This window comes from Aythya fuligula, chromosome 23 (assembly GCF_009819795.1).
Source record: "Aythya fuligula isolate bAytFul2 chromosome 23, bAytFul2.pri, whole genome shotgun sequence".
Lineage (NCBI taxonomy): Eukaryota > Metazoa > Chordata > Aves > Anseriformes > Anatidae > Aythya > Aythya fuligula.
In genome coordinates this window covers 1,889,391-1,910,416 of record NC_045581.1, presented here as the reverse complement: position 1 = coordinate 1,910,416, position 21,026 = coordinate 1,889,391, and the positions used below count along the sequence as shown (strand labels likewise).

The 21,026-nt window shown below is 44.5% G+C and overlaps 1 protein-coding gene and 1 non-coding gene across 8 annotated transcripts in view; both read right to left on the bottom strand.

The window, feature by feature from the left end:
• Window positions 1-21,026, bottom strand: part of PUM1 (pumilio RNA binding family member 1) — a 69,580-nt gene that overhangs the window by 23,162 nt on the left and 25,392 nt on the right. For 2 of the 7 annotated variants that reach the window (XM_032202136.1, XM_032202138.1), the window contains exons 4-10: window positions 19,641-19,749; window positions 16,830-17,008; window positions 14,557-14,723; window positions 13,306-13,576; window positions 7,537-7,630; window positions 6,071-6,187; window positions 720-871 (exon numbers count right to left, since the gene is read on the bottom strand). In XM_032202136.1, coding sequence (XP_032058027.1) covers window positions 720-871; window positions 6,071-6,187; window positions 7,537-7,630; window positions 13,306-13,576; window positions 14,557-14,723; window positions 16,830-17,008; window positions 19,641-19,749 — 1,089 coding nt within the window. The remainder of the gene's footprint in view (window positions 1-719; window positions 872-6,070; window positions 6,188-7,536; window positions 7,631-13,305; window positions 13,577-14,556; window positions 14,724-16,829; window positions 17,009-19,640; window positions 19,750-21,026) is intronic. The other 5 variants (XM_032202141.1, XM_032202142.1, XM_032202137.1 and 2 more) reach the window with 3 other exon arrangements.
• Window positions 2,465-2,545, bottom strand: LOC116498245. Its single transcript, XR_004254168.1, has one exon. It is a non-coding gene; the product is annotated as a small nucleolar RNA SNORD103/SNORD85 (small nucleolar RNA).

Sequence of the window (21,026 nt, the reverse complement as noted above, 5' to 3'; positions counted from 1 at the left end):
ATAAAAATTAAGATTTACCTAGGTTGATTTTTCTAGTTCAGACAAAAATGGACAAAGAATTGCAAAAAACGTATTCTTTTACTCTTCTGTTGGAAAACATAGAAGCTATGTAAGCCAATATTCTGCCCCTGCCAAGAGATTAAGACAAAACAGTTGGATGGTGCAAACCCCACCAACCTCATTTACAAAGTGTGTAAGCAGGAGCGTCCCCTCATCAGCCCTTCGTTGCCTGTTTTGTGAAATGTAAACGCCATTTAAACAACACACACCTACCTCTATATTCAACTCTAACATACTTATAGGGTAACAACTGATCACACCAAAAAAATCCTTAATTTTGTCCTTTCAGGTGTTAAATTCTTCTATTTTTGTGTGACTAAAGCATAACAGCTGTAGGCTTAGCCTTATAAAAATAGCAAGTTCAGTGTTTTCTTTTCACACAACTTTTGTTTCCAAGTCCTTGCACAGATACCAAACTAATTCATTTTGCTGTTATTTTGACCCTTTTAAATCTAGTCTTGACGGGAAAAGCATCATCCTGAAGATGAGAGCACACCACTTACTGACAGCTAGTATTTGACAGGCATTTTCATCCTCTCCGGGGCCTTCACCATGAAAACCAATTGCGTGGTGATAATTTCTGCTCGCACGCCAAGGACACGTGTTTGCCAACAAATGGCTGCGAATGACTTCAGGTGCAAAAGCATCCGCCCACTTACCTGTTGCTGGCCCTGCTGGGTTTGCTGAGTGGTCTGCTGATTTGCCGAGTTAGTTGCAGCGGCAGCTGCAGCAGCCTGCTGCTGGAAGAGACTGGCAGGATAAACTCCCCAGGGCGTAACTCCATAGTACTGGTGAGGGACAACCGCAGGGCCTAAAACGCCAAGGGAATCAGTGAGCTTGTGGAGTGTCACAGCCGTCACACAGCAAACGGTCACCAAAAATACCTGCACCTCATGCTTGGTTTAACAAATCCTATTTCAAGGTGATCTGCTTTAAATCCTTTGAAAATACGAAGGCATTCTGCCATTTGCATTATTCATTTTAAGAGAGCTTACAAGTCAGACCTGAAATTTCATCTTTACTCGCTTTTACCTTACCAGATGAAGTCCAATTCTGCTGCCGGTGATCCTGCTGAAATTCCATGTTTTTATTGCTGAACCCTAATTACATAGTGAAGCACCAAAACTTTTTTTTTTTAGCCTCTAACAAAAAGGAGAAGGAAATTTGTTTAAGCACAACAGAGATGTGCAAGTCTCTCCTGATCTCAGCTGACACTCATGGCTCAGTAACATCGATCATCATTTTAAAAAATCCCTCTTCATAGCTGGATAGCATCAATTCGCAAGTGTCTAAAATGCCATTCCTCTAGCCACCGAGTCCTACCTTGTATTCACAAATAACCATTAAAGAGCCCAGAAGATTCTGTATCTTTCCCTATTCCACTGTCCTTGAACTGCTGGCTACATTTAAGGGACTTTAAAAAAAAAATAATAATCTTGGAAAATAGGGAAAACATAAAACACAAGGAATCTTCAGAAGTTCTCAAGCCTCAGGACATCGTACCCTTAATTTTGTGATAATAAAACAGCAGAACATATCCTTAACCAATTCTGGCTGGTGAAGAACTGCGATAACATAGCAGAAGAAACGAGTCCTTGGCGCTGAGCAGCGGGGTCCCTCCCACCAACTAACACCTATGTGAATCTAATAATATTTTTAATATGCCTGCTCTGTATCTTTTGGAAAGGTCAGCGGAGGAGGAGAAGTATTTCCTTAGCTTTTCAAGCACAACACCTATCCCATCATGTGTGGCTTCTTTCCCCACAGCAAAAGCACCTTACAGCAGGGGAGCCTTTTAGGATAGTGCCACATGGTCAACACTGTCGAATAAACAAGTAGTTAGTGAATTTGAACCACAGTTGTTCTTAGATGAAGAAAAAAAACTATTTTAAGAGAGTTAGCATTTGAGTTCTAACTAAGTCATTTAAGTATCACTGTTAGTTATGTCTTACAAGTCACTGCACCAGAGAACAGATTTAACCCCACCAGCCCTGCCCTTCCTGACCTGAGCAGCTCCAGACACGCAGTTATCGATGGCTCACACCCTGTTTGCATCCAGCTAACACAGATCAGATGCAAAACGCTGGAGTGGTTCTGCACTCCAGAGAAAACAGTTCTAAGTGCTCCATCACATGCAGGGAACTGGTTTGCCTTTGTCCTTGGGCTACTGGGAAGTTGCTGCGATACACCTTACCTGGGCAGAATTTGGGCAGCTCTCTGGGTTATTTTAATCTCGGTTTTAATTATCAAGCAAGCATAGTCTAGAGTGTTTTCTTTTTTTCCCTCCTAGTTAGAGATTGCTCATCAGATCTGCAAAAGCCTTGGGTGTTTAAAAGGAGAAGAGACAAGTCCTTTGAAGTCTGCAGGTAGCTAGGCTTAAAAGAGCTGCAGGTACTTCTGCAAGTCTGGCTCAGCTGAGTACTCGATGAGGTTCTCATTACTGAACCACGTTCTCAGTGAGGGCAAGTGTGTCATCATCGCCAGACATAAAAAAAACCATGCGAAGTGTTTCTTTACTGCAGATGTTACACCTGCTTTTACACTTATTAATGATACACACACACGAGAAAACAAAAGCCATTTAGTGTCTTTGCAATCAAATGTTCCCACTACCGTGTCTCACTTACTGGCCACAGACACCCACAAATACTTCTTCCAGGAAACACCAGGAAAAACATATCAAAGTGTGTTCGGGGCAGGCTTTCCCCTTTTACTCTCGGCCTTCCCTCTCCAGTCACTTCAAGCAGAAGCCGTAGCTGCTCTCAGCAGAGCTGCACCAGACGTGCCAGGATTCCTGGACCTAGTGAACACCCAGCTACATACAGAGCCTCAGGTACCCCATGTCTGAAAATGCGAGGCTGCGAACAGCAGCTTTATCAAATATTTACAGCTTGTGGGCTGACGGCTTCAGAATTAACAGTAGGGCAACCACGGACATCCCAGGAGTCCCAGGAGTGGTGACTTTTTAGGGAGGGAGGGAGGAACAGCTCAACTCCAAGGCTCTTGTGCAGCCCCGTGCAAACCCTCTGGGGCCAGCACCAATCCAGACCAGGAGAAGCACCCTTGCACGACCCCGTGCCCAAGGCAGCTGGGGAAGATCCAGCTGTGTGTGCTCCCCAAAGCCCGGTCCCAGGCGCTATGTGCATGCGACCATACCCGCTTCCAGCTCCAGGCTGGCTCTGCAAGGGACACAGCTCGGCACCAAGTGAACGAGGCTTCCAAGAAACCCAAGTTGAGAAGCCCAGCACAGTCACTTCCGAACAGACTCTACCTTCAGTCTAGGAGCACTGTTTTTCCTGCGTGCAGATTATTCCAGCATCCACTTTTCTACAAAGAACAGAAACACTTTTCCACCTGTAACGCATCACCTCAGAAGGAATCAACATTCTCCAACTTAGAGGGAAAATCTAAAGGCGAAATTTCTTTTTCTGTTGTTGACGTCTCTCTCAAGTGACAGAAGGCAATTTCACAACACTTCCTAAAGCCGGCAGCATCTTCCCCAAAGTTTAAACTCAAAAGCTATTCTCCTAGGTCTAGGATGCCCTTCCCTCTATTCAAATTTGCTCTTCTTTTAAGTGCTGCTATTGTTGAGAAGAAAAGAGTATTATCACAGGGCTGACAGCCTTACAATCATGAAAAAGCTGCCATAATGATCGAATCTTAATTGGCAGAATCATCTCTGCCATAAAACACACAAAAGTTTCCCCTCCACTCTTAAGAGAAGCTGCGAACAATAGGCTACCGACAACTCCAAACTCATTTCTTCCATCTCATTAACTTCTCCAAGTCTTCCCAATTTAATGCTCCCATACAAATCAGGAAGGCTGTCTGCTAGACTTGTAACTCTGAACAGCTAAATAGTTCCACCCCCCTGCAGTGCATCACTCACTCTTATTAGAGAAAAGGCTTTCCAAACAGCTCTGAGTCTAGACAGAAGAGGTGCCTTCGCTAAAACAAACACCACCCAGAAGCAAAGTTTGTTGCATTGCCATTTTTAGCCGAGTCCAAAGCCCAACAGGACAGACCAAGTAACTCACATCTCGGAGCTGTAACGCTGTGAGCACACTGCAGTGCGTTACACACTTTCACTTTGTTTTCAAGAGCCATAAAGTTTAAAAATTATTCAGGTCGAGACTTTCCTGCCAGTTTTTGGGAAGCTTCAGCTATCCTGGGGGGGATTTTCTAGTTCAGATTTATAAGGCCTCAGTCAGAGATTCAGGCATTTGCAGCTTCAACCCTGCTGAGAAAAGGGTGGGAGGGGAAAGGGGGGGCTGAGAACACCCTTGCCATTTCCTAGAAATCCAGCAGCAGTTACACGTGGTCTTTCTATGAAAAGAAGACCCTGTCCTCCTGCTCCACTGCACTTCAGTGTCCTGCTTAAGAACAAACACCAGCTTCAGGCACATTAAGGTGACACAAAGAGGCCACCCAGAAGCCTCTTCCTATAATACTTCCTTAGGAAGTGCTCCACAGCACTCTGCCGACTGTAACTGGCCCTGATCCCGTTCCAGCACCCTCTTCCCCAGCAAGGCCTGCCTACAGCTCCCTACATTTTCCACAATGAGTTCAGGTCATTCATTCATTGTTATGCTTTCTTCATCACGTGCTGATTTATTGACTCCTGGACTATTAGAAATATCCTTGTACTCTAGCTCTTGGCTTTCCTCCATTTAATCACAGCATCATCTGTTTGCCCACAACACGCTGTTACTTACACTTATCTTTCATTGCCATTATGCAATCAGCATACAAAATTCACAACAGCCAAAGAAGTCCAAAGCTCACATCTTTGAATTACAAACTCAATTCCTTACATAATTCCCTGTGATCTATTAAAAATGCCATACAAGCAGGTAGCACTTGCTAAAATCCCATTTCAAAGCCTGACCTGATACTGGCCCCAAAGCTTAGAAGCTCAGCAGCACGTACCTAACTGCTAAAGCTGTAAGGAGTCACAGCCCAAACCTACAATGCTGTCTGACAGAGCGCTCTGCTCACGTACACCCAAGGTTTCACAGCTCCCATTGGGCACAAACTATCTCACAGCAGAAGAGGTTTGCAAGGAGCAAGCAAGCTACATGTAAGTGGAACGCGGCAACGGTGTGCAGCTTTCACTACAAAATAACCACTGCTCTCAGCTAAGCGGCTTCTATTTAAAACTAAGGCGGCTTCCACTCCAGGTGGCTCAAAAAAAGTGAAGCATGATTATAAAAATACTCTTCTGAAAGTACATTCTTCTTTTGTCCTCACCGCTAAGGCCAGAACTTTGTGGCATATGCAGCAGAAGTTCAACGTGCAATGTGTTCTTCACACCGTCTGATAAGCTGTTTTCCCGAGCTGTCATCTCGAGATACAACAATTTTGGCTACGACAGTTGGAAAGAATTTGGAAACTGATACTTGAACGTTTGGGAGAAAGATCCTGCACAAAGCCTAGAACCACCATCTTTGCCTGCCATCTGGAAAGCGACACACTCATCGCGTAAGCCTCACAGCAGACACGGGATGTTTTCACCTACACGATCTAAAAAGCATATATTTTTAAGAGGCAGCTAGCAAAGGGAAAAAATATCGTTTGCAGGATACACTGCAGTAAATCAAGCTAAGTAGCAACAAGATGCAATATTCCTGGCAGGAAAACATATCCTCCATCTTCATAGCATTTAAAAAGTGTATTTATAAAGGTATCTTTCACTACTGTCAGTTACCAAAGCGTCCCAAACATGTAGCAACACTTATCTCTGCAAGTGCTTCACTTCAAATTTGCTCTGCTTGTTTATCCTCAGCAGAAAGAGAGCCCACAGCAAGTGCTATACAAGAATTATCACATTTAATCTACAGAAAACATGGTTTCTGAGACAAATTCCGCTTCAACTCCACAATGATATACAATTATCTCCCTGCAGAAGTTACAGTGTACTAATAATTTATTGCCACAATCAGCAGAGTCTCAAAAACAGTTTTGGTACAGAACATGGCAAGGAATGCACAGACAACTGGAAGTACCTCACCTAACGTTGCAGCTGCTGCAAGTCCGGCTGCGTAGGGATCCGTGCCTGGAGGAGCGGCGCTGATGATGTATGGATTGGGGACAAAGGCAGCAGGAGCTAAACCTGCTGAAAACATACCTGTCAGTAAAAACAGACTTGACTAGAACTGAAGCCCTACCAAAATACCTCTGGCTATTTGGCTGACAAATAGTCTGACTGAACACTGTGGAAGAAAGGCTCATGTTGCTTTAGGATTTTCAAGCTTTTTATAGGTTGCTCTCTATAGGCAGTGAGTAGCCTCTGTGTTTCCTAGAGTCTTATTATAGGAAACTACAGAGAATAAGGTTTACATTGAAAAATCAACCTAATTCTAACACCGCAGTGCCCCATAAGGAAGGCTAGATTGGCAAAACAGTCTACATATAGTACCCATACCTGCTCGGGTACCTCTGCAGTGCAGATAAACCCTCACTGTTTAAGTGCTTATTAACAGCAGCTAGATATGAAGGCTATCTAATTGCTTGTTTGGAGTTGCAAGTTAATCAAGAACCAGTTTAGCCTACTTTCTGAGCTCCAGGCCAACTACACAATACCAGCACTCAATGCGTTACTTTGGAAGGAGCTCAGCAATGTATGGACAGCATCACGGCACTGACAGTGCCTGCAGGCATTACCTCCTCTGCAAGGAAAGAGTTAATCATTAGAGAAATTACTGGTGGCCACGTAAAGGTGAAGAAGAATAAGTTAAAGCCGAAGAGCTTAATTCAGCTCTATCCCTGAACTCCAAAAACTACAGAACTGCATTGCACAGAGCTGAGAGCCACAACACATTTGTAATGGGCTTCTGGGTACCAAGAACTACAGATTAATTTGCCTATTGTGCTAAAAAACATTTAACCTTGAGATAGTTAAACTCTAATCATCCAGGAGTAGACCCTTTCACAGTTCTCTTTCTCTGCAGAGGATCAAGTGCTTTCTTCCCAGTCAATCCATACTGTTTTAATGATACGGATCATGTGCTTGCATAAATTACTGCTTTAAGTTAAAGTCAGACCCCAGGCAGCCTAAAATTCTACCCTGCGATAATTTAAACATGAGTTTTACAGCTGAACCACAGGAAGCACATTCAGGCATCCACTGGACTGAGCATTTTTCCCCTCACTTCACTATGCTGCTCAGCCCAATTCATAGCAAGCAAGCACTTCAAAATGCTCTCATTACTGAACAGCACTCTCAGCAAGAGCGAGTGTCGTTCCTTCCAGACAAGAATGCTCTAGAGCTTTTAAAGCGCACAAAAGACATCTCCAGAATTTTTCAAGTATATCTTCAAACAATATTCTTCTGCTTATATGTCAAGTACTTACCAGTTGCAAAAACATGTTTAGGATTCTCTAAAATCGGCCCAATCTTTTTTCCTGCCGTTTTCCCAGGACGTTGAGGGCTAAAAGACATCTAGTACAAGGTAACGTATCGAGTGCTAGACTTACCTATGTGAGGCTGATGGGCAGCTGCCAATGCATATTGCTGCTGCTGGGCTGCTGTTAGTTGTTGGACAGCAAGTGCATTCGGTCTTTGGAACAACTGAAGGGACAAAAGAACAAATAGGATCCTTTACTCATGCACAAAAAGCATTCTCTCAGTGTCTTTTACAGCAATCCCTTTATACTAGATTTATTTCTACAGCCACGGCCACTCCTCTTTAACAGGAAACATCTCAAAGTGAAATGACAAAACCGTATTTGAAACCAATTGCCCACAATAATCCGCCTAAAAAGAAAGCATTTCTGAAATACAGCTGAGCCCTACCCAGGGTTTTCTCTGCTCTCTGCACGCTGCCCAAAGGCCTCGCCTTCCCAGCTCCGCAGGCACACGCACCCCTCGCTGCAGCAGGGGGACCACTGGTGGCTGCCACAGCCTCTCTCAGAGCTCCAACAGCACCAGGTACACCGAGAACACAGCTGCAGCACCAGGCAGCCCAAGCTGCTTTCAGAGATGCTCTGAAATCGCCAGCGAGACACCAGCATGGTGTAAAGCTTGGAGCGGGAGAGATGATAGACTCGGGACAGCTTCAGAGGTCCTCCAGAGTCAGGAGCCCACAGCCCCTCGGACAAATGAGGGACAAAATGCTTTTTTCTTTCCATTCTTGCCTTCATCCCCAAAATCACCTACATAAATCCAGGCGAGGAGCATGAATTCTTCTTTGCCACAGTCAGAAAACAGCCCCTGGGACTTTCTGGTTAAGTCACCCAAGGCACATACAAGTTTGCCAACTTAACGTTCACTACAGCCTTTTGGAGCGACATGCAGTGTTACTGAGACACTGCATAAGCTTACTGAACTTGCTAAACTTACTTCCCCTTCTCCTGTGCCCAACTAGATGTCTCTACGCAAACATAACTCCCTGAATCAAAACCTCAGCAGACCACTGCTCATCTCCAGTAAAAACATTTAAAGCACATGCGGACGGCCACTCTGAACTAGCCAGAAGCAATGTTCATACCCATTTATTTCCAAAAGTGATCATTTTTGAAGTGTGAATGACTCCACGAGCTGCTGTGATAAGTGTTTTCTCTCTCTAATCACCTGGAAATAAAAGGGGCCTAAACGCTACAGAGTTTTCACACCTATTATCTCTGCCCTCCTCTCAGGTCTCCAGCAAGACAGCCAAGCTGCAGTTGTCAGAAGCTGCAATAATAATTCCACCCAGATTTCTGGCAGAAACTTGCAGCTATCAACAAGGACAGAATCAGTTCGGAAGCGAGGGGCTTTGTAAATGAAAATTGGACACGGTTCTCCTAAGAAGATAAGCAACTGTGCTTTTTAAGGAGAAAATGTGGGGAAAAAAAAAAAAAAAAAAAAAAAGTAATAGCCTATTTTAGGTTCCAAAGGAGAAACAACATGCAACAGATCAGACCCAGATTTAAGAACTGGAAACTCAATACCTGGGGGATCACAACCTATGCCTTCCCTAAAGGCTGCTTACCCCAAACATGCCAGGACGGCTCCACATGTCCAAGGAGGGCCCTAATGCTGCTCATGGAAAATGCATCAAATCCACAGGTCTTTTCTCACCTCCCCAGGCCTAACCTCAGAAAGCATTCCTAGCAGTCTTTACTCAGAAAACATTCCCCCTGCCTTTCATTCTTTTTAATTAAACACCATTCAACAATACTTTATGCTTACACAACGCTGAGTGCTTGCAAGGGGTGTAATCTTCACTAATATATCATCTGTCATTAGCAGCTGGATCAAATACTTAGTGACATCTCTTAGTTAAATAAAGCAAGCACATCGCGGACACCGTGACCTCCAGGAAATGGACTGAAGGGTAGCGGCGCTGTAGGAGTCTCCAGCAGCACGTCGCTGGGATCAGAACCAGCAGAAGAGTTTAAAAACAAAACAAGAAACAACCTTCAACTGCTTCATGGCTCTAGACACATCTAGAACAGCCGTGCTTGCTTTTCTGGTCTGCTTTTGGGCTGAATTCAGTGATCAAATATTCTAGCTTTCTTCAGCTGCAAAAGCTTGACTCAAACTTTTAACTTTCCATGCTCTTGCATCCCTGGTATCAGATCTTCCATCACGCTAAGCTGCGTTCTGTCAAGCGAACAGTGGAAGAAATGGCTAGGTAAGTGGGTTTTCTTTTTGCCCTTCAGCTCAGCAGCTCATTGTCTCCTCTGAAACGAAGTTATCTTTTGCCCAGCCTACACATGCAGTGATTTCTACACCTCCAAAATGCATCTCAATGATTCATTTTTAAATTAGTAGTAGCAGCAAAAAAACTCAAAACATAAATATTTGACCTAATATTTTTTATATTTTTTTTTTAATCATCATCGCTGTCTGCTTGCCCTCTCTCCCTCTTGTGACCACAGCTGATGACCGCTGGATCTGACCTGCAGCCCCGCAGGTACCCACGTGCATTGTGCTGTTGCTGAAATGAAGGCGCAGTGCCCAGCGCACCCTGCAAACGGCTGCTGCAGAGTTCACAGACCCAAAGATGAGACAGAAAGGATGCTCCTTTACCTAAAGTTGCAACTGGTGTAACAGAAGGGAAGAATATGGAACACAATGGCAGGGCAGAGCCCTTTCATCTGCTTCAGAAAAAAAACAAACGAGAATCTCTACATCTGCATCCTAAGCTAAGTAAGAGAACTAACGATCCGGCCCCAGCTTCGTTACCATTCCTTCCCCAGACCATGCTCTTGAGCTTCTGTAAAGCCACGGGCAAACACTCGGCCGCTTACACTGCGCCGCAGGCAGGGCTGCATTCCTCCTGGCTGCAGAAAACCTCTCAAATCTGTACAGAGCTTTCCTTTCAAAGGCAGAACAGGTGAATGTTGATACCTAAGCCCTGGACTCTGGCAGCGTCAGCCAGCCACCTCTCTCTCCCCCCCCTGTATGCTTTAAAAGGCAGTTTCTCTAAGCCTCCAAACCAAGACTCGACTTCCCCAGGTGTGTGAGCAGCTGGAGCTCTGTGCAGCTGGGGGTTGTGCACTGCCTGTACCACACGCAGGGGAGCAGAGCCAACACTGTCGGAATTTCAGGCCGTGCTCAGCCAGCTAAGCCCCTACGCCACACGAGCTCTGGGAATCATCAACCCAATGTATTTAATGGCAGCCTTACCAAGGCCTGGATGCACGGTCTCCGTCTGCTGCCAGCACAGCCCCACGTTCCAACAGATCGCAGAAGACCAAAGGTCAATCTCCAGTAAAAGATTTTTGTCATCTTACTCAGAAACTTACATTAAATCAAGGTTAAACTACATTTCCACGTTAAATTGTAGTTTCCAGTAAGTGGAAAGAAAGAGAAGAATAATCCTTAAAGAGCTATTAGCTGGAATTCACACAAATCCCCACACGGAGCATTTTAACCTCTTACAAATGGCATTTGGTGACAACCCACGAACAAGTGCCGTAGCTTTGGAGGGGTTCAGCAGTGTCACTTGACATTTCAAAGACTGAGGCTATTTTCTCTCTCACACAGGTACAGGAGTGAAGTATCTCTAGCAGCGTGCGGGGGAGCTCAGAGGGAATTCCAAGAAACCAGCACAGCCCGGCCCGTGTTACGTGGTTATGGAAACACTGTGCAATTAGATTTCTGTAATCCAGTTTCTTCTGCAATATAAACATCTGACATCTCTAATCAGATTACACGTGATTAAGACCTTCCCTTCTTAATATTGCTTTTAGCTGCACTTGCTTGTAATCCCTTCAACGTATGTGACGCTTCCCAACGGACCAAGAGAGACGCTTTTAAAGAGATCTTTTTGTTCAGGATACTCGGGATGTGTTTCTGACAAATGAATGGAAGAAGCCCTGTACTTTCAGAAGACAGACCTCTTTCATCCAAGCTGCAGCAAATACTAAGGAGCCCCGGCTGCTGGATAGAACATATTAAGGAAATGGGTCCAACTCTGAGCCAAGGCACGCTGCGCTTACACCGGCGTGCAGTGAGAGGTCGTGTGGCAGTGAAAAAAAATTAAGAATGATTTTCTATCTTTAATGCAACATTCATGCTTACAAAAGCCTGTCATTCGCGCTTACCGTCGTTGTGAGTAGCTGTTGCAACAAAGCTGGAATTTTACAATAACAGCCCGCACTGAGCAGCCTGCCCTGCCTGCCCTCCGCGTCTCCCAGCCAGCGCTGAGCGTGCCAGACCCAGGCAGAAGGCACCCAGCCACACTCAGAGCACCAGGACATCTCCTGCTCTCCCACCAAATTTCGGTTTAAAGAAATGACAGAACCACAGCTTCACAGGCAACACAGAAAAAAGCTTTACGGATGATTACATAGAGATTACATCAGCCCCACACCGGTATTACTATGCACTATACAGAGAAAACACAGGCATGTCTACAGGGCCATCCAGAGCCTGAACCCAGAAATGCACTTTGGTAAAACATGCTTTCCAGGGATGCCTTGCTTCAACAGGTTTTTTTTAGTCCTATTTTTTAAAGGCTAGGAAAAAAAAAAAACTAGCTTGAACCAACTTGTAAATGAGCCTTACACAGAAAACACTGCCAGACAAAATAGAAATCACAGGCTTCGCATCTCTGCGGTTGTTTTCCCATACAGGATGGTTCTTTAAAAGTCAGATAGCTGCAACGTGCTTAAAAATAAGCAAAACAAGTTTCATTGTTTAATTGCTTAAAAAAAAAAAAAAAAGCCAAAGTAAGTTTTGCATTCAAGGTCCTACACCTGAGTAAGACAAAGACTTGGGAACAGCTTGCTTTTTTCTCCTTTCTGAGCTATACAGCGACTATTTAGCTTAATCATTAAAAAATTTCCTCCATTAACCTCCCCAACGTGCTACATAAGAGAACAACCGACTAAACTAACGGTTATTTACATTGCCTTTAAGACTACGATAAGTCTCTGAAGGCAGGGCTTTCATATAAACATGGCAACAGTCCTTCCTCTGTACTCGGTGTCAATCAGGCTGTTTTGCTAAAAACCGATCAGATATTTCAGGAAACCCAGGGCCAGTAATATACTCCTGCAATAAGCTCCAACAAAGGATTTTATTCTTCTTTGAAGGATATTACGCTTACAAAAGGAAAGCAATAAACATTTACAGTCGTTACCCAAACGGGCAGGAACAGGAGCAGATTACAAGTCGATCGTTGGATCTAGGCCCAGCATTCAAGAGAGGCCAAACAGCAAGGCCAGGACTCGCCTTACTTGTCCGGGCTGAGGAGTCTGGGCTGCTGTTATGGGAGAAAAGGTCAAACAAACCCACCGGGCTGAGATAAAGTTCTGTAGTGCTGGACTCTGACCCCGGGTTTTGAACCACGCTCCAGTAAGATCGAGCTGGTTCAGATTCACCATCCCTTCAGCCTCCTCTGATCAGTACTGCCGAGACCCCAGAGCGGGGCTGCAGCACCCAGGCTGAGCAGTGGTTTGGCCTCTAAGTCACGTTAAGGGCTCAAGGGTTTTGTTGCTTAATACACCTCACTAATTAAAAGCTCTTCTCCAAGGCAAGCTTACTCAAAAGCTACAGATGATCGATCACCAGCACCCTGCTGTGTCTGGCTGTTCGCTACAGGCCCTTCCACCTGCCGCTCGGACTGCAATTAACACAGGTCTCCTGCGTCGAGCTGACGAGGAGGCTACGTGCAGCATGCTGCAGACACACGTATGGCACAGGAACGATGAAACCATCCTGAGTCTTCCTCCGTAACGCCCCAAGGCGAGAGCCTGAGCTCACACTGACCCCAGGATGCCTCCGGCAGAGGAGCCCTGTCGGTACGTTACCTGCTGCTGGGAATTGTAATCGAAGAGCCCCACGGTGGCTGCGGCTGAGTCCACGGGTACTTGAGTGCCAGAATAATCAAACTGCAGAGGCTCCATGCCAACGTGCTCCATGGGATCCAGAGGAACACTCTGGGACTCTATGTTGGAGAAATCTTCCACCGGCTTGGCACCATTAGTACTCGCCAGCTGGGCTAAGCCCTCGGATCCGTTCTGGTTTGGACCCAGCAGATCTACTTCACTAGCAGAGTTCTGGCAATTACCAGGTGTGCGGCTACACGGAGAGAAAACACATCCATCACTGGGCACATCCATTTAATGCTCTGTCACACAGCATCAGCTCTCAGCAGCAGACACTACTACCCAGAGATACTCAAAGATCGTGGGAAAAAAGAAAGAAGATGTAGGCAGCTATTCCAGACCCTCCTGGTATGAATTCTACAGAATAATTTGTGTATTTAAAAAAAAAAAAAAAAAAAAAAAAACACCACACACACCACAAAATCCCCAACCCTCTGCACTTCAAAGACCTGCTCCAGTACAAGTGTACAAGTACTCTTCTTTTTTTCCTCCTCAAGTGAGGAGAAAGCCATAACAAGACATTTCAGAAATGGCAATGTTATTTTTCATAAAGCTATTCCATAACTACTAACTACATAAAGATCTGACACTGTATCTCACTTGAAACCTTTCTGAAACAGCTGCCATGGTTTCCTATTCGCCTAACATAAGCACTGGGCTGAATTGAGAACTGGTTCGTCTCTATTCAAGGGCCAGCAGTATGGGCTCGCAGTGCATTTGTTTTCCTTTTACAGCTTTCCTACATGCCAACACAAGGCTCAGCAAGCAGGTGAGCTAGCAAGAAACAGAAATACATTCTTTGATTTTATCAATAGCCAGATTTCACAAGGCCTTAATCTCGAGAGCTACGAGGAACAAGTCCAAGAACTCAACTACAGCTCAGACCACTCTACAGGCAGGGTCAACATCTCGGTAGGTATTTCCAGAAGAATCCCATGCAAAGTAGCTAAAACTGCATGTGAAAACAATCCCAAGACTACACAATATGGAACCAGGTGTGCGCAGGCCATCAGTTATCCTCCACTTCCTCACAAGCACGTCCCTGCGTATGCTATAGTCCTTAGGACACTGCTTCAGTGAGCCAACAAAGGCTTTTCACTACTGTTCCCAGAGCATGAAAGATCTTTCAGAAAAGTGTGACACTGATTAATTATTAACTGATGGTGCACATACCTGAAGTCTTTGACATCTGTGTCGATTCCATTCTGCACAGGCAAACCATTTGTTTTATCCATCACATCCCCCTCCTCCTTCAGATCTCCTAATTTATCGCCATCAAATGTGCCCTTATTTTTCTTATCCCCTTTGTCATTCTCATCATTCTCTGCATCCCTTGGCCCCTAGGCAAAAGAGACAATATTTTAATAAGCTTAGGTTTCAGATCAATTTTGCTTTTGTTCCAAGACATTAACAAATCAAAGAAACATGTCACAATCAAGTTAAGTTGCTTTTGAGCATTAGTTCTTACAAATAAAAACATAAAAAGAGCAAAATCATAAGTCATAATCAAAGAAACAAGGGAATTGGTTCTCATTCCCTTCCAAAAGAGGTTTCAGCTACCTGTTCAGTTTTTCCATTCAGTAAATCAGGGTCCAACTCTATCAGCTCTAAAAAAATCCCACCCCAAGATAATTTTAAAGAGAATTTACCCAAATCCTCTTTAGAAATGGGACTTGAGCACACTTCAAAATTAACTCGGGAGCTTTTAAACACAACAGCATGCACGGAGGTGTAAAAACTGAACTAGAGCCTCTCCATTGCTAATGCCTCCACGTCGGAGATGCGGGAACTGACTGGGCAAGTGCATGCACCCAAGCACAACAGGAGCAAACAGGAGCAGCACGCAGCTGCCTCGCTTTTGGGGGGCATTACGGGGATTTGCACAGGAAACTCCACGGTGCAGCTCCTAAGAGCACCCGAGTCAATGACTGGCTCAGATCATGTAAACCTACAGCACTTTTTGCAGGGGGAAAAAAAAAAAAAAAAAAAAAGGATTTGATTTCTTGTTGAGCATTTTGTAAGTGGCATGGCATCTGCAGCGTTCCCACCCCTAATGTCTGCATTTTATTTCACTTGGGAGAAGAATAAAGGGTGATTATGCCAGGGGCACAATTTTGAACAACAAAAGGAAGAGGAAAAACAACAAAATTTATGATAAAAAAACAGCAAGGGGCATATAAACATATTTATCATAGATAGTTTTGGTGCTGTCAAAAGACAGACACTGAAACCCTCTCTTCCACTTCAACAGAGGGAAAAACACTCCGCATACATACCAGGGCATTTGGACCCTGTATCAGCTAAATCATTTTTCCATTCTCTTTTTTTTTGTTGTTGGTTTGTTTTTTGTTAGTCTTGTGGGTTTTTTTTTTTTTTTTTTGGAGGGATGGAGGGGTAGCTTTCCTCCCATACTTAAAAAAAAAAAAAAAAAAAAGATCATTTTAAAAGTGACCATATTCTGATGTTTCTTAAATAAAATCCAATCCTTCTTCACTGATACTAGAGAGCAGAATTGGAAATGCCAATTACAAACACAAATTCGGAGCCCTATTTTCACCCACACAACACGGTATTTATAAGTTTTCCCTTTGTTTCAGAACTGCCATCCTGACCACCAGTGCTGCAGAGCAGACGCCTCCCTGACCCCAATTCTGGATGATAAATCTGCTCCCTCCACTGACTGCTCCCCTCCCCCAAGTCATCTTTCCTAGGCTCTGGATTCAAGGAAGTTACCAGGTGCCCACTAATGAGGGTCAAAACTAAGAGGATGGATGAAGGAGGCCACAAACCATCTCCCTGAAGGGATGAGCACGGCAGTCTTCCAACAGTAACAAACCCACTCAGCTTTTCTGTTCTCCGACACTGACCCAGCACCCGGCTGACGAGGCAGAGCTGAGATGCAGCTCTTTTTTCCCCCAGTATGGGGACGGGGCTCGATGATGCCTCTCCTGCCACATCCTTATGTTAGAGGCAGCAGTGACTGCACTCTCCTCCCCACCCCACCGAGCACAGCGACTAATGCCATTCCTCCTCAGGAAACAATATGCCCTTGACAGCATTCCCAGCCTGCAGTGGCTTTTGCAGCTACGTTACGTCTCTAGCATCGTTACATGGAGCTTTCTGTTCTTAGCCAGCAACAAAGCATCCACACGCTCACTCAAGAACCACGCTGCTCACTACAGGTACGTCTGCATGCTCTCCCAACCACGCGCTCAGCTGGCATTACTGCAGGCGTGCTTATCCTCAGAGCAACCTCCCTGTCCTTCACAGCCGCCTCCCCCACTGCACCCCTCCGTCGAGAAGCGCCGAACTGCTGAGCTACTGGAGCACGTAAAAGGAAGAAGGAACATCTGCCTCTAGGGATGGATTAACAAACAAACAAACCAAGCAGCAAATGGAGAAAACAACACAATGGGAACTCAAAGTTCAGAATCAGGCACACTTACAAATCCTCCTTTCCTTAGGCAGGAATCTCCCGGAGATGAGCTCAACACATACTCCACCATGCTAACTCCAAGTCCTCCACTCTCTGACCGTGGTGAAAGCACTGAGTTGACTTCACTATTCACATGAAAGCCCTGACCAGGTCTTCTCTGAACCATAATTGGTTGGGAAACAGAGTGATCTGGAACAAAAACATGTGCAATTCTTATAAGCAGATCCAACTATTCAAAGGAGACAAGTCATTAATACGTACTCTAGTGTCTTAATTGTACTAAGAAGCGCCAGCTTTTTGACTCTGATGATGTCCATTGGGAAGAGAAGGATTGCTCTCTCATTCAAAAAAATACTAGAACCTGTAAAGCTTACAAGTGACAACTGCATTCGAACTCTAAAATCATAAAATTTCAGAAATGTGTGTCTAAGTAAAGGATGTAATTTTTTAAAAGTTTTATTAAATGTAAATACTAGAACTCCTGTGTTAATACAGTGCGAAAAACAATCAGTCTCTGTTTTAACTGTCATCCCAAGTGTCATCCTATGGTTACACCAGCTGCCATTTGTTTTCTTGGTCGTATGAGTTCACATTCTCGTAACTCATGATCACAGTTTCTCTCAGCTACTATTTCCTCAAGGAAAAGTTTGAAAACTTCACTTCTTTCTCTGGCCTCCTGCACCAGCCCCATCCCTTTATCCCCTCTGCAGTCTGAGCGTTTGAGATTCTGCACCAGAGCTGACTAAGGAGAGATGTCTCCAAGTCCTAGCAGGCTCTGCGAAAACTGCTGCCTGGGCAGGAGGTGACCTTACATCCCAGCGAGGGAAGGGAACGTGTACTCAGCTCCTGCGTGTTATGACTGGTAGCAGCCAGGAAGCCAAAAATTACAGGCAGAAGACATAGTAGGTGCCCGGGGATGGTGAAGGGACATGGAATGTCATCAATGCTGTCATTTTCTTGTAAGGCGTAAGCCATCAAGAGAAGAAATTCCATCGCTGCTCCGAGCTGCACTCCCTGCCTTCTCTCTCAATCCAGCACGAGCATCTCTGTAGCCGCAAGTAAAGCGGGGCTGAGGAGGCTTCTCTGGGATAAAGCTAACAAAAAGAGGAGCTAGTTTTAACCTAGATCATTTCCCCGGCAGACTTCATCACACTGCTGCGTAATTAATTGTACCACGAGGAGAAGAAGAGAGCAGCCTGCATCAGACAGGACTGTTTCTTTCAGTGGTACTGGCTGTAAGTGCCCACAAACTACCACAAGCTAAAGCAGCGAAGAACCAAAGCCGTGTGGGATGCCTGCAGCACTGGGGACGCAGACAGAAGGGGAAAGGGATGCAGCAGAAGGCCGGGCTTCATCAGTTCCACTGCTCGTGGAACAAAGCAGACTGCTGGCCCAGGACACTTCTGCACCCCACCTCCAAACCGTGCTCCTCGCTCCCTGGGGTCACTGCCAGACCACGGCCGTTTCTTCGTTTTAGATGAGCAAAAGGGGAAACTCTGACTTCCCTGACTCACACACAGCAGCGCAGGTCATGGCTCAGGAATAAAGGCTGCGAGGTGCACAGGACTAATTGAGAATAAACAAAGGAAGACGTGAGACTGAGGGCTTTGACTCATGGAGATCTGTGATCAGCCAGCGTAGGAGGTTGCCTCCCCCACGTCTACCCTGCTTGGCTAGTGGGTGCAGCCAGCCCAGCAGGGGCAGCAAAGGAGAAAGTTTCAGCTATTACTGTAGAGTCTGGCTCCAGCCCTTTTTAATCCACCCTCAGCTTCAGTTTACATTAATACAAGCATGCACAAGCTGTTGTTGAGGACTGGATGCACGTGCTGCTAGGGAGACCCCTTGCAGGCAGGCCAAACAGCTGGAGGCTGCAGCTCCCCAAAATCTCCCCAGCACTCGGCGAGCCTGCAAGGTTCAGCCGAGAAGGTTTTGAGAAGCTACAACCCTTTTTCACAGCCATTTTGAAATTTAAACAATAAAAAATGCTCTTATCACATAGTTTACTAGAATAGTCTTTCTATCCCAATGCCTTTGCTCCAATAAGGATATTTTTGGCAGGCAAAATAAAAAAAACAATAACTAAAAAGAAAACAACAGTAAAGTTGCTCTCCTCTGGAGCTGTAGTTCTGCACAGTTGTTTGGAAACTGCCCAGGATACTCAGCAGTGTCTAAGGAGCGTATTCAGTACACATGGAAAGCACAAAAAATAAAGAGTAAAAGGTTAGCATTTCAAATTCAGCACATGCATGTGATTTTTTTTTTTTTTTTTTTTTTTTTGCCATTTAACTAAAACAAACCTGAATGCTTTCCCCTTTAGTTCAAAATATGGGATGGTCTCTCATCCAAGAACAAAATTCTTGGCAGATAGACTTCAACAAAGCTAATTCAAAACATCATTGTATTTATTTATTTTAAAATTTATGTTGTTGGGCTTTGGTTGGTTAAGTATTTAAAAATTGTTTTTATCCCCCCACTAATCTTGTTCTCTAACATCTTTGTTCAAACTTCAATCCATCCTAGGGCAGGAAACGCATGAGAAAGTTTAAATTCAAATTTGAGTTGCAATCTAAAATTTTTAAGCAGATAAACATAAGGGTACATACGTTCATGTTAGACAATTTATTTTATAGCTACAGATATCTTTTTAACTCTATCACAAAGCAATGTGGGTTTTTAAAGTTTTCTATCACATAACACAAGATTTTATTTTATATTTTTTTTCTTAAAAACTGCGTCGTCCAGACTGGCCAGCAATTTTGAGTAGATGAATTGCACATTTCTATGTTCAACCCCAACTACATTAAGTAAATAATTGAGCTACCTGATGTTCCCCAAGCACTGTCTCTCCACTGATCTCCCAGAAATATCCCTTTTGGTCCATCTTTGCTGGAATCATCAGATTCCCAAAACTTTTTACCCGGCAACAGCTGCTGCAATTAAAAAAAAAACAAAGCATGATTAAAATAAGTATAAAATGCAAACATAAACCATAAGCGTCTCCCTTCTAAACATGAGTCAATCATTAAACACAAACTGATACATGCTTTATAATCAAAATATTTATACACTCCTAGGGCGAAAGCCATACAACTGAGACAGTAATTCAATCTCAGCAATCCTCTTACATTCTTAAATGCTTTATGAACAACACACACGTAAGCGCACACATACAATTTGCATTCTCCAGCCTCTTAACACGAGAGCTACTTGCGAGAAAAAATATTAGCAGAAAAGCTGTTCTGAGCAGAATATTGTTGTGACTTCCACCTGAGCTGCACAGATACCTCTCCTCTCAAACTACCCCGCATTTCCAGCAGGAACAAAACCCGAGGTTGTGATGCCAGCAGGGACAGAATACATCAAGAGGTGCCAAGAGCTCTCACTTCTTGCTTATTTAATGACTGCTGAGGACTCTCAATGCTCTGAAGGTTATTTGTAAACGCTAATAAGAGTGAACAGTTCTGGGCCACCACACCTGCCACGCATGCATTGCTCCTACGGGAGGAGAGGAGAGAGGTTATGCACTTACTGAGAACGAGACAAAGACATCCTTGGCTTGGATGAATCCAAGGAAGCTCGCACTGAAGTCCAGAAGATGGCTAAAAGAACAACGTGCCCTATTTAGGGGATGTGCTTTGAAAATCCCAGCCTCACAGAAGGAACACCTGCCGTGTGGCATCCACATATGGCAGAAGGAATTTCAAGCCCTCCTTAAGTGCCTTAGATGTCAAGTGTACAATCTTCAAATTAAATCTTCAGGCTGAATGAGATGTGTGCAATTCAGACGGCAAACAACAGCGCATCCATAGCAAATTAACAAGATAAATGAGCCTCGCCTGCTGAAGTTGGAATAAAACTAAAGGAACTGGAAGATTAACAAGTACTCACATCTGTACAAAATTACCATAGCACAAACAACAATCATTAGATTACTCAACGTCTTCTATATATTATAAGTGCTGATAACTCCATACTCCATCAGCAGGCGTGCAAATTTAAGGCTACAGCAAACAGAGTGCTGGATGAGGACAAAGAGCGTGAACAAGTTCCCAGCTCACAGCGTTCACAGCACGCTGCCTTAACACCGACAATCAGGGAGGTTGTGCTCACTATTTACTTTTTACTTAAGGAAGATCTGTTTAGTCAGAAACATCTTGTGAAGCAGGTCTGTGTGTGTGAGATACAATCTGAGGTACACAGGTTTGGA